The 18,162-nt window shown below is 35.7% G+C and overlaps 1 protein-coding gene across 1 annotated transcript in view; it reads right to left on the reverse strand.

The window, feature by feature from the left end:
* LOC129256831 (macrophage mannose receptor 1-like) overlaps positions 1 to 18,162 on the reverse strand; it is a 103,467-nt gene that overhangs the window by 13,591 nt on the left and 71,714 nt on the right. The window contains exons 35-45 of the mRNA XM_064097548.1: positions 17,468 to 17,622; positions 16,318 to 16,547; positions 14,752 to 14,885; positions 8,574 to 8,635; positions 7,391 to 7,558; positions 4,788 to 4,817; positions 4,329 to 4,510; positions 3,803 to 3,867; positions 2,952 to 3,052; positions 2,316 to 2,472; positions 1,614 to 1,729 (exon numbers count right to left, since the gene is read on the reverse strand). Coding sequence (XP_063953618.1) covers positions 1,614 to 1,729; positions 2,316 to 2,472; positions 2,952 to 3,052; positions 3,803 to 3,867; positions 4,329 to 4,510; positions 4,788 to 4,817; positions 7,391 to 7,558; positions 8,574 to 8,635; positions 14,752 to 14,885; positions 16,318 to 16,547; positions 17,468 to 17,622 — 1,400 coding nt within the window. The remainder of the gene's footprint in view (positions 1 to 1,613; positions 1,730 to 2,315; positions 2,473 to 2,951; positions 3,053 to 3,802; positions 3,868 to 4,328; positions 4,511 to 4,787; positions 4,818 to 7,390; positions 7,559 to 8,573; positions 8,636 to 14,751; positions 14,886 to 16,317; positions 16,548 to 17,467; positions 17,623 to 18,162) is intronic.

Consider the following 18,162-nt stretch of genomic DNA (forward strand, 5'->3'; position numbering starts at 1 on the left):
AACTGAAAGATAGGTTTACTGACATTGGACTGGTTAGCTATGGATACCAAATGAAATATAGGTTTACTTACACTGGACTGGTTGGCTATGGATATTACCAACTGAAAGATAGGTTTACTGACATTGGACTGCTTGGCTATGGATACCAACTGAAAGATAGGTTTACTTACATTGGACTGCTTGGCTATGGATACCAACTGAAAGATAGGTTTACTTACATTGGACTGGTTGGCTTTGGATACCAACTGAAAGATAGGTTTACTGACATTGGACTGGTTGGCTATGGATACCAACTGAAATATAGGTTTACTTACACTGGACTGGTTGGCTATGGATATCAACTGAAAGATAGGTTTACTGACATTGGACTGGTTAGCTATGGATACCAACTGAAAGATAGGTTTATTGACACTGGACTGGTTGTCTATGGATACCAACTGAAATATAGGTTTACTTACACTGGACTGGTTGGCTATGGATACCAACTGAAAGATAGGTTTACTGACATTGGACTGGTTGGCTATGGATACCAACTGAAAGATAGGTTTACTGACATTGGACTGGTTAGCTATGGATACCAACTGAAAGATATGTTTACTGACATTGGACTGGTTGGCTATGGATACCAACTGAAAAATAGGTTTACTGACATTGGACTGGTTGGCTATGGATACCAACTGAAAGATAGGTTTACTGACATTGGACTGGTTAGCTATGGATACCAACTGAAAGATAGGTTTACTGACACTGGACTGGTTGGCTATGGATGCCAACTGATAGATAGGTTTACTTACACTGGACTGGTTGGCTATGGATACCAACTGAAAGATACGTTTACTGACATTGGACTGCTTGGCTATGGATACCAACTGAAAGATAGGTTTACTTACATTGGACTGCTTGGCTATGGATACCAACTGAAAGATAGGTTTACTAACATTGGACTGGTTGGCTTTGGATACCAACTGAAAGATAGGTTTACTGACATTGGACTGGTTAGCTATGGATACCAACTGAAAGATAGGTTTACTGACATTGGACTGGTTAGCTATGGATACCAACTGAAAGATATGTTTACTGACATTGGACTGGTTGGCTATGGATACCAACTGAAAGATAGGTTTACTTACATTGGACTGGTTGGCTATGGATACCAACTGAAAGATAGGTTTACTGACATTGGACTGGTTGGCTATGGATACCAACTGAAAGATAGGTTTACTTACATTGGACTGGTTGGCTATGGATACCAACTGAAAGATAGGTTTACTGACATTGGACTGGTTAGCTATGGATACCAACTGAAAGATATGTTTACTGACATTGGACTGGTTGGCTATGGATACCAACTGAAAGATAGGTTTACTGACATTGGACTGGTTAGCTATGGATACCAAATGAAATATAGGTTTACTTACACTGGACTGGTTGGCTATGGATATTACCAACTGAAAGATAGGTTTACTGACATTGGACTGCTTGGCTATGGATACCAACTGAAAGATAGGTTTACTTACATTGGACTGGTTGGCTATGGATACCAACTGAAAGATAGGTTTACTTACATTGGACTGGTTGGCTATGGATACCAACTGATAGATAGGTTTACTTACACTGGACTGGTTGGCTATGGATACCAACTAGATTACCTCCCTCTCCTTGACATACAGATCTAGAATCCTGCCAGCTGTATCGATCAGTCTCTTCATATCCTCCCATTCTATAACATCTGTAAATCAAATAAACCTTAAACAATTTACTGAACAAGCTAATGCATAGTTAGTTTAATAGAGATGCATTAATTGTGATTTTAAAAATTAATGAATCTAATGCCAATCATTATCACCGAAATACTCTCCTCTAATGATATATGAAAACAATTGCAACCATTTTTGGGAAAACTCAACATACGGTGTTTTAGAATTTTTCTTATCACCATATTCACATAATACTTCCATTTTCTGTAATTGAATGAATAGTGTCATATAATTTTTAACATTATTTTTATCAATGCAGTCATTACTATTACCAATATGATTATGATTGTAATATTTTTATCATAATGATATAATATAAGAATAAAATAAGAATGATAATAATACTAATGATAATGATAATAATAATAATATTGATGAAAATAATATTTATTATAGTTATTATTATTATTATCATCATTACCGTCAACACTATCATTCATAATATGAGAATACTGATATATGATTTTATTGAATAATGCTTAATTTGATGGGATATGATTAAGTCATGATATTGGATCCCTAAATATCAAAAGAATTCCCAATCTCCATTTTACTTACCTATTGAAGTATTTGAAATACCCATCACTACAGCCTCCTACAGGTGCTTCGGTAGGTGCACGAGTGATTGGGTTAACCGACTCTTCCATCTTCTTACAAATGAATGGGGTATTCACTCCACATGCTGCATCATTCCATACGCCATTTTGTTGAAGACCTGGTCAAATTGGTGTTATAGCAATAGATACATTTAGATAATGTGAATACAATTTAGGTGTCATAATAATGTAATGAGATGAGGTTGGTCTTTCACAATCATTAAAGTAGTTTAGTCTGACAGAAAATCAAGCTTATGTGGCAATGCGCGCATGATCTGACCAATGAGGTACCACATAAATTGGAAACGTCACACTAAAAACTTTGTGAAACACCTCCAAAGACATAGACATTCCTTTTCCCCTGCTTTAATCCCTTAAAATTGCGTCACTATTCAGCTTATACTTCACATTCTTATTTTATTCCAGTATAGTTTCCTGTAGGCCTATGAGCTGCCAAAGGGATTGCCACATCAACAATCCACATGTTTTCCTTATCAATTGTATTGTAGATTTTCTGTCCATTTCGACAATTAACTCAACAGCGTTTAAAATCAAGAAATTCAAACAAAGATATTTTACAATAAATTTTCACTCTTACCATTATAACGGTATATTTCTCCGCATAGTTCTTCTCCATTGTGATTATTTGGTTCTCCTATATCCCAGTTCTCGTACGTATATGGAGAGCCGTCTGACCATCTAACATAAAAAACATTACATATATCATTTTAAAATGTACGAGTTATCTATTGTTCCATACAAGTTTTGTTTATGGGAAGTTAGGTTTCTTAAAAGTGGACTATCAATAAATCATTTATTACAACTTGGTTATGAAATTATCTAATGAATGAAAAGAGCATAAGTAGTGGAGTCCGTATGTGGGACACGTAGTAGGTCAATGGTTGGAAAAAGAATCGCAATCATTCGCAACTCTAAGAATCAAACGCTGCTTGATTCTCAACGAATCAGGAGCGCGTATTATTTTGGAATTAAGCTTGATTCTTTTTTTTTCTTGATTATTTCTGCAGCGGGTCCAAAGCCTTATATTTCTAATGGTTTGTTCATCTTGAAACTTAATATGATTTGAATAGAGCTTGTTAATTTCATGCCAGCAACATCTTGTATGAAATAAACATACTTTACTTATTTTGCAATTTTTCAATAGCACAAATTTTAAGTAATATTATTAGATCTGTTTATGAGCGTGAAAAAAATCCACATACGTCAACTGGTACTTAAAAAAATTACTATAGGAAACTGCTCATCAATGAGAAGAACATAACTCATTTCAAATTCTATTGCATTATAAACAATGTCAAAAACATATAATACGTTGAAAATCAATGATTGGAATTTGAAAAGGAAGGATTTAAAAATATGGCTTATTATCAACAGGACTATTCGCGGATTTGGATTTAAGAGATATATACACGAGGTTAAATTTTATACCTAAAACTTCCAGCAGCAACCTCTTGATGAATACCAATCCAGTAATTTATACCAATGGTCGGAGCCTACAGAAGATAAATTGTATTTGAAATATTTAAAAATAGTAATTTCTCAACCACTTAGATTAAGAACTAAGTTGTCGTTCTTTTGTTGATTAAAATCGTTTCCAATGCATAAAATCACAAATATAACTTACAGATTTCTTACCAATATCTTAATTTGCAACAAAATTATTACGCAACAAATAAAAAAAAAAAAAATCCTCCATTATGCTATCCAATCGGGAGCACATTATTCTCCAGGTATATTGAGATATTAGTTTCAATTGATATTTACTGCCTATACGATGTATTATAGAGCTTGTCCATATGACTGCGCTCTGCTACCGAATTCCAGTAGATTACTGAAACCATGTACACCAATAATTTTCAAGCATGAATTTTACTTTTTCTTTTGTGATTTGATTACAATATTAGATTATGTATTCTTATCTAGTAAGTTAAATTCAGTTGGTTGACATACACACCATTTCCATCAAAGCTGCATTTTCAGCACTGCTCATGATTGATGCTAGATGACCTCCCTTTTGATTGCAGAAGTCTTCTGCTTGGGTCCAGCTTAATCTATCATTCGATCCAGCAACGTCACTGAAGTAATAGCAATAAGGTTCGAAATACTGCCAGCCTGATGCCGTCAAACACTCTCGAACTGACAAAAAATAACAATTGCATTGCAAAATACTATTGATGCCTCATATGCTGAAGGTATTGATGAATGAATGAGCTCTCACTAAGTATTTTGTTCCACAAATGATCGCAAGCTAACAAAGAAATCATCTACAATGATGATAATTGCATTTCCAACAATAATTCCGCATACCACTTGTAAATATTATCAGTACAGTATTTTTATATTGGGATTGGTGTAACAAAACAAAATGAATGACAAAAAGTACAGTTAGAAATAGGAATAAAAACAAACTTACTCGGTGGAATAGTAGTGGGTGCTTTAATCTCTGGAGAGTAGATTGAAATGAATTAAAATCATAGTAAAAATAATGAGAAATGAAGCACAAACATATACGCGCCCCCATTCTTCACTGAGTGAGTGTGTTTAACATTTTCACAGCTGCACAATACAACTTCATTTAAAGTTCAAGTATTGATCTTAACTAATCACTAAATCTGTCATACGTACATATTCTTCATATTCTTTTTTTCAATAATCTATTAAAGCAATATTGACTGGCCTCGGGGCGATACGACATATATCGCCCAAACTAGATTTATATCGCCAAGTCGTAGACGAGGGTGATATCAATTAATACCCCTTTCATACTGCCCTCTTCATTTTTCACCGGCGAACTTCTCCGCCTCGCATTCCTTACTTCCCCGGCGAAGAAAAAAATGTACCCTTTCGCACTGACATTTCTTCCCCAGCGAAAGTCAACGGGCGATTGCAGAACAAACGAAAGAAAATTGTAAACATTACTTCTTACCTATTACAAAAAGGTATCAAAAAAATTAATTACAACACATTTTGGAAGTATTACGATAAAAACAAACAATATCACCTTGTTTTTATATTTTAGCGCATTTTATACATGTAAAAAGTGCTTTTTAATAAATAATGTTAGTAAAAGAAAAAAATTATGTTCGAGGGTATTTACTTGGCCATAGCATTCAGCTGAGCTTGCAACTATCGCGCGCGGAATCTCGGTACAGGGGACTTCGGGAGAGAAAAAAAATGACCTCTGACGTCATTAAAGAGGAGTAGTTCTCCGGATTGCTTTCATACTGGCCTTTTCATCGGCGAACTTCGCCGGTGAAACAGTTTCGCCGGCGAAGTTCTCCACCTCTAGAGGTGGAGAAGTTCGCCGGCGAACTTCACCGGTGAAGTTCTCCTGTGTACCTTTCATACTGGACACTTTCCCCTTCGCTGGCGAACTTCACCGGTGAAGTTCTCCTGTGTACCTTTCATACTGGACACTTTCCCCTTCGCTGGCGAACTTCGCCGGTGAAGTTCGACGGTGAAAAGCGCAATAAGAAAGGGGTATTAGTGAGGGCGATATATGTCCTTTCGCCCCCAGGCCAGTCAATAATGCTATTATCATTAACCAAATCAGACATCTAGAGCAAAAATCGTTATAATTTAGATAGTTTAGAGTTTAAGAATGTGAATCTATTTTGTCATGTTGAACACTACTTTGGTGGTGCAAATTGCCGGTTCTGAACCGCGAGCCGATTCAAGTTACTCGCGTTTACACGCTATGAAAAAGCCGATGCTGCATCGGCTCGCTGTTCAGAACCGCGAGCCGATTCAAATGCCGATTAAGTGTAAACACGGTACAAAGTAGTAGGTTCAGAACCGCGAGCCGATGCAGAATCGGTTTTTTTACTACGTGTAAACAGAAAGCCGATTTTGCATCGGCAATTTGAGCGCATTTCATTTACTTTACCATTGTGACGTAATTGTAAGCGCACTGATCCAGCGTTGTCTTTATTATGCCGTATATTGTTGGTGTGCTTATCATTTCAGGTTTTGCATCGGCTCGCGGTTCTGAACCGCGAGCTGTAACAACGTGTAAACGCAAACCAAAAGCCGATTCTGCATCGGCTTTTTGGTTCTGAACCAAAAGCTGATCAAGTGTAAACACGGTAATTATGACGTAAATTGTTGGTGCGCGGATCATTTCAGGTTTTTGCTACGCGAGCCGATTCTGCACCGCGAGCTGTGACAGTGTATAAACGCGGTGCAAGATAAACCAAAAGCCGATTCTGCATGGGCTTTTGGTTCTCAACCAAAAGCCGATCACATGTAAACACGGTAATTGTGACGTATAGCGCTGCGCGGTTCAAGGACGCATACAAAAACGCGTAACATACCCGGATGTTAGCTCTGCCTTATTGCCCGCTAGCTACATTTCCACCCATTTTCTCATTGACTTTCCTGAGCGGGCAATAAAATTGGGCCCGTGGATACACAATTGGAAATTTATTGACCGGCTACTTGATCCCAGTCTTAAGCAGGCAAGAATGTATTTAATTTGCCCTGCTCAGATGTCTGATACGAATAATAATTATCAATATGGAGAAAAAAAATTGGAGCGCAAAAATTAGAAAAATCAACCTCATGATTGACAGATCAATATTAATATGAAACTTATACACAAAACAGTACAAATTTAAATTACAAGCTCAATATAGAAGTTTGAAAAATACATTAAATCTTAAGGGCGATTATAAAAACATTGAGTTAGTTATAAAATTCGTTACTGACAAAACTAATATTAAAACAATGTCAAATAGTATCAAATATGAAAACGATTTGTATCATCCCCCCACTTCATTAAAGCATACTGTACGACAGCTCTATATCAAACCTATATAAACCTTCATCCTTAATTTCTATTCATGTAACAAGACATAAAATATTTCGTTGGCTATTTTCTGACAAATTTATATGAAATAAACCGTGAACATTGAGGTAGAATAAACTGTTAATATTTAAACTTTTGGTAAAACTTCGAGATAGCTTTTTCAGTTGCCAATAAATCATCATATTGTATTTCTACAATTTGATGCTTACGTTTTGGTACTTTACAGAGAAAGCTCCGTGTAGCCGAGCATGAAAGATCGTTCCATCCTCGTCCAGAGAAATACATTTCACCACAATCCTCGCTACCAGAGTAATCATTAGGTTCACCGCTTTCCCAATTAAGATACACTAAAGGTGATCCGTCACTCCACTGGAAACCTAAAATATCAAATCGTTAAGTTAAAGTAAAAATCACATCAACACATTTATCTGGTGACGCACCTGAAATTTTAGTTATTTATTGTAAAGAAATAAAATAAGTTGCTATAAATTTCAAACAACAAAATAATAATTCCCGTATAGGAAAGTATAAATATATTGAAGGAAAGATGTATAAAAAAGAAAAAGAGAAATGGGGGGAAATATGATGTCATGAAGAAATATAGATGGAGATTAAAAAAGTCTAAATAAACTTTGAAGTTAATCCCTCAAATAGTTAATTTGGTTATAGCCGGAACGAAATACTTCCATGTATTCAATAACTTATGTAATTTGCCCTTTGAAACCATTTCTTGGTTATTGCGAGAAAGAAATTTTATAATTACCATCGCGACCTTTGACACCGTGACCCGAAATCTATAAATCATTTTTCACTACACGATCTTAGTTAATTTAGTATATATATATATATATATATATATACCATCGCGTATATATATATATATATATATATATATATATATATATATATATATATGAACAGTGCATTGTCGCTCTCATCTCATATTGAGAGCAAGTTTGAAGTTGATCCGTTTAGCGATTCTTTATTCGATAGGACATTTTTGCAATCACTACGACGACACTTTCTTTAACGCAGAAAATCTTTTGTCAAAAGCCCTTCAATGACAAAACAGCCTGTGTAGAAAATCGGTGAATCACAACAGCAGTGTCGTCCTTGACAAACCACATAATTTTTATTTGCAATTTTTCGGTCCGGTCTGATTCTTTGGACGACCTGCTGTCCCGGTCCACCAATTTTCGACAAAAACCTCTCAGGTGTCCATTGTGATTTGATTTGGATATTAAAAGGAACTGGTGGGTTGTACATAGCGTCTGAGTAGTGATTGCCCAAAATACAGTATTACCGCAAGGACAAGAACGGGAAGGACGGACGTACATGAAAAAACATACTTGTTGAGAGCCTCATTAGAGGGAACTTTAGAAAGTTACTAACCTGACTCTCGGGATTGATCATTAAGTCCTGTCCAGAATCCATATTTAGCAGTTTCTGGGTCTCTGCATTGCATGGATAAAATGATAATATCTCAACAATCCACAGGATGAAGATTTAAATAAATGATAATTTGTTTTCATCTACGACATTGTCTGAAACATTTAACATTGTAAAACAAATTGTTTTTCAGGGATACATGAACAATTGCATGTTTGTTTAGAAAATTATAATAATGATTGTGTGCCTCGGAATCAATGTAATAGTCGGCGCATTTATACATGATGTTATTACATTGATTCAGACAGACATATAAATTTGCGATAAATAATTGATTTCTACAAAAGGACAACATCACTCATTTTGCGAAATGTGGAGGATACAAAAGCATATATACAGTGCGTCCCACAAAAAACGAAACCGAGATTTATCGATGATTTATCATACCTTAATCACTAATACAAAAGACCTACCATTATAAAGCTTAGAATCTCCTCTTTCATCTGAAATTACTTAGATTATTTCTCATTCACGCATGAGCGATCAAAAACAATTTGAAAAGGGGATACCAAAAAGTCATTTGGCGGGCTGTATCGGGGTTTCAAAAAGAAAACCACATTTAAAAAAAGTTCTATATTTGCTCTTCAATTTGATACCTCAATTACAGAAAATGATCCAGAAATAACAAAGTTCTGGTTATTCGAAATAAGGCTTGAATTTTAATAATTTCATAAAATGAAGAGGTTTTACAGGCTAGCGTTCAAACTCACTCGACACTCCGTTTTGTTGACGATCAGCCATGCATTAAGTCTTTTGTTAACCGGGCGATATAGCTTCTGTGGGAAACCGGCGAAAACACGTTTAATGAAATTATGGAAATACAAGCATTGTTTCGAGGGAACATAACTTTTTTACTTCTTGACCGTTTTTTGTGATTAAGGTATCAAATAAAAGAGCAGATATTGAACTTTTTAGGCATGTGGTTTTCTTTTTGAAATTCAGATACCCCCTGCCAAATGGGTTTTTGGTATCCTTTCTTCAAATTGTTTTAGCTCACTCATGCGTGAATGAGGAATAATCTAAGTAATATCAGATGAAAGAGGAGATTCTAAGCTTTACATCGATAGGTCATTTGTCTATTGTATTTATGATTAAGTTATGATAAATCATCGCTAAATCTCGGTTTCGTTTTTTGTGGGACGCACTGTATATATACATATATATATATATATATATATATATATATATATATATATATCATATATGTATATATATTGAATTGAATAATTGAATGGGATTGAATTGAATTGAATAACTTTATTGTCCATATATAAAAGGAAATTCTTTTTTCACTGGTTACACACAGTAGATACAAACTATACACACAGAACAAAACAAAAAATGATGAAAACATGTCAACATGAGGAAATTATTCCAACTCTGGTATACATGGTTCACGCAAACTTTAGAATACACAAGTATTTGAAATACAAGTCAAAGTTATAAAGTCAGGTTTAAGAATAGTTCATATTCTAGAATAATCATGTTTGGTTATACATGTACTGTAGTTATCGGCAAGATAAGTAATGGATCGAAGTTGATGCAAGTGCAATTGTAATTGTAATAGAGAGTAAGGGAAGTGCAAGAGTCGTGTGTCTAATTCTAAGAGAATCTCTAATTAATAAACATTATATGAATAGTCAAAGTTATATATCGTGATTATTAACAATCAATTAAAAGATTAGGGTACTAATTAATTACGGGCGAGACACAGACCTTCGGACTTGAGCGTTAAAGTGATGAATGGCAATGGGGATAATAGACCAGTTCGTAGTTACTTCAGGGACAATTTTGGTCAAATGACCTTTCATTTCTTTCATTATTGATAGGCAGATTTCAAAGCAAGATATTACGTAAGCTTGCCTTACATAGCAGGATGAAGAAATTTAATAGACCAAGTGACTAGAATAGCACACCAATGAACACTTTATGAAGGTCTTTGTTGCATTCCTACTTTGAATGCATATCATAGCATGTTGCACAATGTACTTGGCAAACTGTGAAATACCAGTCGTGGAATTGTTGTTTTTTGTGGATGTAAATGAAAACCACAATTCAAAAGAATATATGAATAATAAAGACATCAAAGTTGGTGCTTATCTCATTAGATTTTAAACCACCATGTCACTTTAGTACAAATGACCTTCCTCTGATCATGCGTAGAATCTTTTGATCATGCGCAGAAAGAAACAACGAACTAGCTTATTGATTGTCTCAAACATAGACCAATGCCTGAACAGTTGAAAGTAAAATTATCGTAGAGTGGGTGGGTGAGGTCATAATCTTTGTTAACAATTAGTTTAGAAGCGACTCTCTCTAGATAGAGGTCATCAAGGCAAGGTAAGTCATCACCTAATAAGCGTTGTACAATTTTTCTGGGTTGATTTAGCTTCTTCAAGTCGCGTTTTGCTGCATTGGCAAAATAACACACAATAATTATTATACATCAGTATACAAATGATGCATGGGTTAGAGTGGGTCAGTAGGAACTGTGTGCACAAGGTAACTTTGGCATGGTTTAACCCACGAGGCGCAGCCGAGTGGGTTTAGACCATAATGCCAAAGTTACCGCGTGCACACAGTTCCACTGACCCACGAAAGAAACCCATGCATCATCTGTTTTATAGAATGGAAAAATTTTATTGAATAAACCACAAAAATTAATGATTTACCGGATGCATGATAATTTCATGCGTCCAGTAAATTCAATTTACTGGACGCATGAAAATATTTACTGGACGCATGATTTTTTTTACTGGACGCATGATTTTTTACCGGATGCATGAAAACTCCAAAATGTAATGCAGACCCTTTGATAACCCTGGAAAACATAAATATGTATGCCTAACTTGATAATATGTTGGCACAAAGGCATCATTATACCCAAAATGCCAGATACAGCTTTGCATTGAGTAGATCTATGACTGAGGCAGCCATAGCTGTGTGTGTATGCCCGGGCCGCTCCGGTGGCCAGTGCCTACGGCTGCCTGGGCCCGCACTGGAGATTTGGCTGTGCACAGCCAGCCCAGGGCAGTGCCAGTAGATCTATAAACGTTAGATCGTATGTCTGGACTTCTCAACTAACGAGTATGCAGGCAGTTTTAATCCCTATGACAATTACGGTAACGTATTTGTACTTACAGATCATTTTGCATCCTTTATTTGATTCATTCTGCCTTGATCGAAAATTCAAAATTTTGACGTAAACAAGCGTAACAGTACATGCGCGATGACATCACAATGACCTTTTCGGACGATAGCTTGTTTACAGTGGATATCGTTATGATTATCGGGATATCGTTCATGCAGCCCAGTAAAAATTCTTGCATTGCTCTCAACCAATCAGATTGCAGGGATTTTCCCATCCATTCTATAAAACACTTTGGATGATGGACTTGTAGAAAATAACAATGATTATGTCTTCCACATGAAGCATTTTCAAGGATCTTACAAAATAAAGCATTTGATTTGCTTTTTTTCTGCAGTGTCACAATATTATTTGACCAGTTTAGTGATTTACATCCCAGGACCAAAATCCAGTTAAAACCAATTAGGGCAAAACCAATTGAAACCAGTTGGCCAACTGGTTTCAATAGGGAAATTGGAACAACTGGTTCCAATTGAAAACCAGTTGCCAATTGGTTCCAGTTAAAAACCAATTGGGCAACTGGAACCAGTTGGCAATTGTTGTCAATTGGTTCCAGTTGTTCCAATTTCCCTATTAAAACCAATTGAATCCAATTGGAGGCAACTGGTTTCAATTGGTTCCAGTTGAAACCAATTGGAGACAACTGGTTTCAACTGGAACCAGTTGAAACCAATTGGTTTCCAACTGGATCCAATTGGAACTTCCAGTTGGAACGAACTTAATTAGTTACAAATTAATTAGCATTTGCAGTAACTATTTCTCATGCCAACACAGAAGCAGTGTTATATGTCTATTAATACCAATGTAAAGGGCATTGATAAAATACAGACTTTCATGTATATATATTTATATGGAAGATCTTCAAATATATGTACTTTTATTTGATGTAATTTGGTAACAGTTAGTGGTGTACTAATTATCCTTTAATCTGTTTTAATTATAATCTATAACATTTATGAACATGGTTTTCACTGCTAAGTATTCTAAATACTAATCTTTAAAAAGTGTGGTACTTGAAATTGTAAAGAATTAAATAGATACATTGTTAATGATGATTAATCTCATAAAACATTAATCTGTGCACACTGGCAAATAATATGCAAATTAACTGGTTTCAATTGGATCCAGTTGGGTAACTGGAAAATTTCCAATTGGAAACCAATTGGAAATAATTTCCAGTTACCCAACTGGTTCCAATTAGAATTCATTTCCAGTTACCCATCTTTCCAGTTAGAAGTCATCTCAGTTACCCAATTGGTACCAGTTAGGATTTCCAGTTACACAACTGAATGGTTCAAGTTAGGATTTCCAGTTACCCAACTGGTTCCAGTTAGAAATCATTTCCAGTTGGAAGTCATTTCCAGTTACCCAACTGGTTCCAGTTAGGATTTCCAGTTGCCCAACTGGTTCCAGTTAGAAATCATTTCCAATTGGAAGTCATTTCCAGTTACCCAACTGGTTCCAGTTAGGATTTCCAGTTGCCCAACTGGTTCCAGTTGGGATTTCCAGTTACTCAACTGGTTCCAGTAAGAAATCATTTCCAATTGGAAGTCATTTCCAGTTACCCAACTGGTTCCAGTTAGGATTTCCAGTTGCCCAACTGGTTCCAGTTGGGATTTCCAGTTACTCAACTGGTTCCAGTTAGAAATCATTTCCAGTTGGAAGTCATTTCCAGTTACCCAACTGGTTCCAGTTAGGATTTCCAGTTGCCCAACTGGTTCCAGTTAGAAATCATTTCCAATTGGAAGTCATTTCCAGTTACCCAACTGGTTCCAGTTAGGATTTCCAGTTGCCCAACTGGTTCCAGTTGGGATTTCCAGTTACTCAACTGGTTCCAGTAAGAAATCATTTCCAATTGGAAGTCATTTCCAGTTACCCAACTGGTTCCAGTTAGGATTTCCAGTTGCCCAACTGGTTCCAGTTGGGATTTCCAGTTACTCAACTGGTTCCAGTTAGAAATCATTCCCAATTGGAAGTCATTTCCAGTTACCCAACTGGTTCCAGTTAGGATTTCCAGTTGCCCAACTGGTTTCAATTGGTTTCAACTGGAAATTGTTAAATTCCAGTTAAAACCAATTGAAACCAGTTGAAACCAATTGAAACCAATTGAAACCAGTTGGAAATCCAACTGGTTTCAATTGGATTTTGGTCCTGGGATATTATGGTCGTACCTAAGTATTTGTATTCTTTGACATGCTCTACTTATTCGCCGTGAACTGTAACTGCCTTATGGAAATAGACTTTCGTCTGAAATCAACAATCAACTCTTTAGTTTTCGATACATTTAAAATTAGGAAATGATCATCACAACATTTGACAAAATTTTCAAGTGTTCTGGTATAATCTTCAGTATCATCGTCTATAATGTAACCTGTGATTACGGTATCATCAGCGTATTTGATGATACTACACTGGTTTGAGGAGCATCGACAGTAACTTGTGTATAAAGAGAACAGTATACTGGGGACAGCACACACACCTATGGTGCTCCTGTATTCATGATTTTCACACTAGACTGCAAATTACCCATTATATATATATATTATCACATATATATATATATATATATATATATATATATATATATATATATATATATAAATGAGGCAAAGTGGTAATGCATTGTACTTAGTTCCAACAGTTTATTTTGAATTCCAAATTTTCGACGTTAAACATAAGTCTTCTTCAGGGATACAATAAAGCTGACTGTGAGCTTTATTGTATCCCAGAAGACGTTTGTTTAACGTCGAAAATTTGGAATTCAAAATAAACTGTTGGAACTAAGTACAATGCATTACCACTTAGCCTCATTAATATCATCTATGTCCAACACGCGGAATGTAATATCGTTTTTTATATATATATATATACTGTATAACAAATATTGACTTCCTGAACCATAAACAAGGGGCTGTCAATATTGATATGAAACTACAAAGTTTTTTAAAAATATTGTATCATAAAGTATCTTACATTGGGATATAGTGGCTAACAATGTAGGCTTCCTCCTCTTTGCTTTGGAAACTGGCCAAGTCACCTCCCATTGCCTGACAATAAGTTCTGGCATTAGCCCAACTGATCTGTTCTATAGGGTTTCTCTCAAATGGCTAAATGGTAAAAAATATATAATTGTATCAAATAATTATTTAGAAAACATCATTTGTTGACAACATGAAAACTAATAGCCACGTCCTAATTACTATTTAAGCACAGTTTCCTATCATTCTGAATGTAGACACAACCAAAAGTCAGCCTTTGGAGGAAAACAAATATCTGTGGACCCATAGAATCGTGTAAAAGATAAGAGTGAAATTATCACGGCTATATTTACAATAAAAAAATTTGAACCACTTATAATTACTATCTAAAGCAAACGAACAATCAAAACAAAGATATATGTTGGACTGAATGATAGTGGTAGCAGCTCCTTGATTGCCTCTTATAAGGCTCTCTTTTAAATTTACCATGGCTACACGAGCCACTGAAATATGACTAGCCTATCGGGTTTCCGTTTTTATACTGACCACATTGTACTGAAATTAAACCTAGGCATATGATAGTTATTATGATCTTTAGTGCTAGGTATAATTTTTGCCGCAATTAAAATTTGATTACGCGAACGCAACTACGCTTTAATAAAACAATTTAAAAATCCTGCATTGGGCTTGAACTTTTGGTTATTTCATGATACATTTAGATGTTCATCAAGTCATGAACAATTATAGTGTGACTTCATGATCATCTTTTTGAAACAGTCATCTGCCAAGAGAAATAGGGCCTGATTCATTCAGCTGATCAGATTAGAGGCATTCAAGTGGTTATGAAAGACATATGTATCTTACTATATGAGCATGTATGCCTTTATGAAACAGGCGTTAACGTCTCGCCCACTTGTTGAAAAGACCAGAAATATCGCGATTTACGACGGCACGCAACAGAATTGTATCAGTAGTTCATTCAGAAATAACTGGGAAGGAATAATATTTTTCATAAGAGAGTCTTGCACGTAGACTTAAAATTAACCTCAAAATGACCCTTGACCTTACCACGTGACCTCCGACTGCAGCATAACATGCAGGTCTCCCAAGTACATCTACAGCCGAAGTTTGGTTTAAAAGTGACTTACGGTTGCGGAGTTATGTGTCATAAGAGAGTCTTGCATTTTAACGATGACCTCAAAATGACCTTTGACCTTACCATGTAACCTCCGACTGCACAATAATATGAAGGTTTCCTAAGTACATCTACAACCCAAGTTTGGGTGAAAAGTGACTTGCGGTTGCGGAGTTATGTGTCATAAGAGAGTCTTGCACGTAAATTTTGACGTGGACCTCAAAATGACCTTTGACCTTACCATGTGACCTGCGACTGCACCATAACATGCAGGTCTCCTAAGTACATTTACAATCCAAGTTTGGTTGAAAAGTGACTTGCAAAGTTATATGTCATAATGTTTGTGACGGACGACATTTGGATCATTTAGTCTCGCCTTCATCTCTGGCATGTTTGGTGGGCGAGACAACACAACCAAGGCCTTACAATGTAACAATTAGATCCGTAACCGATAGCGTTATCATCTGTGCATCCTTTATTAGATGGATTGGTGACGGGAGGCTGGGTGTATGGAGTATCTGTTGTGCCATCTACGGGCCTCTCACAAATGTAGTTATGTTCTTTGTAGCATCTTTCATCAAACCATAAACCAGCTACATTGCTACCAGCTCCACTTCCAGCGCTTACTAAAGCCACACAGTCACCCAAATAAGGATCTAGTAAACAGAATCAATGATGATTAGTAATTTTCAGATTGTATTGTACAGAAGACACCTATATTTCATATTAAAAATTTGCACCATACGAGCATGATGAGGTAGGCACGCTTGTACACAGGCTTGTATTAAAGTCATAGTAAATTCAATTCAATTCAAGTTTTTTTAATTCGATTCCGTTCGGTCTTATTAAAAATACTCATCAAAAAGTCCGAAGACTAACAATGTGAATTCACAATCAAAAGCATACAATATAACAGAGAAAATGAATATATACCATGCAATGACCATTATTCAACCAATTGCACCAAGAAAAAATATATATTATGTTTCAAAATTCAATAAAATTATAAAAACAAAGTGAAATCAAATGAGTAGATGTATATAATGAAACGGATTTATTTAAAAAAACGTATCCCACATAGGGACAGTTTGCCAATGTGGTCATACAGTAAATGCCCATTGTAAATCATGTAGAAAACGAGAAGGAAGTGAGCGTTGAAGTAAAAAGATGTAACATGTTGGTGCATGCCAAGTTATGATCTATGATCTTGTCCACATGTTTCACGTGGAAGCATTTGAACATAATTGTAAGTCGTTTAATTGTCCTTTCTGTAATATTGCGTGTTAAATTACATGCATTTTGATAAGATTTGCAAAATAACTCTCCCGAATCATTACATTGTGTTCTAAAAATGCCCAATGAGTATCCCTTTGGCCTATTATCAGATAGTAGAAGACAACACCTGCTTAACTTGCATCATCAATCTCGCCAAGGCATGATAATAATTATGATAAACAATTTAGGAATGTCGGCTGCAGCGATTTGAATGTACCGTAACAAACTTTTATTCTCCTGCCTGTAAATGGCACTAAGTCAAGGTGACAGAAAACCCCACTTATATCAGAGCAGTTCTTACCTGGTTGACTTGGTGCCCAAGCAGATAATGTCGGATGTGAACCATCCACCCAGAGGTATGTACCCGGAATGTCAGTATCACTTAATCCAATCCAGTAGTCAAACGTGTAAAAATAGATAGCGCCCATCAATGAAGCTAAGTAGGCCTGTTCATATCTGAAAATAAAAAAACATATATCAAAATTACATAAACGTGTCATTGGTAAACAAGAGAAGGGTAGACATACGGAAGGAAGGGGTACGCGATCCGACTAGGACCCATTTCTTTCCAATAGATCGCATTTCGCATTAAATACGAAAGTTCAAAGCATGCAGTTAGATTTTAATTTTAAGATTGGAATACCAAACTCATAATTCTGCTTTGCTGCATGTCTTGTAGTCGGAATAAATCCAAAATGAATCCAAGTCGCAGTCGTTGATAACGTATGATTTGGATTGGAATTTGGTTTTGTTCCTACAGAGAGGCTTGGAATGGATAGGAATTTTTAGAATCTATATTCGACCATTCCAAATATTCCACTATTGAAAACTTTGATTGTTGATATGTTAAAGGTTGGAATATTCAACCAAAATGCATATTAAAACATGCATTTGATGTGGTAAAAAACAATATTTGACTTAACCAAATGATGGCAGTTTGGTACATTCAGGAAAAAAACTGCCACTATTGGTTAAAATAAACTATTAATGCATGCA

The sequence above is a fragment of the Lytechinus pictus genome, chromosome 3 (genome assembly GCF_037042905.1).
Source record: "Lytechinus pictus isolate F3 Inbred chromosome 3, Lp3.0, whole genome shotgun sequence".
NCBI classification, from domain to species: domain Eukaryota; kingdom Metazoa; phylum Echinodermata; class Echinoidea; order Temnopleuroida; family Toxopneustidae; genus Lytechinus; species Lytechinus pictus.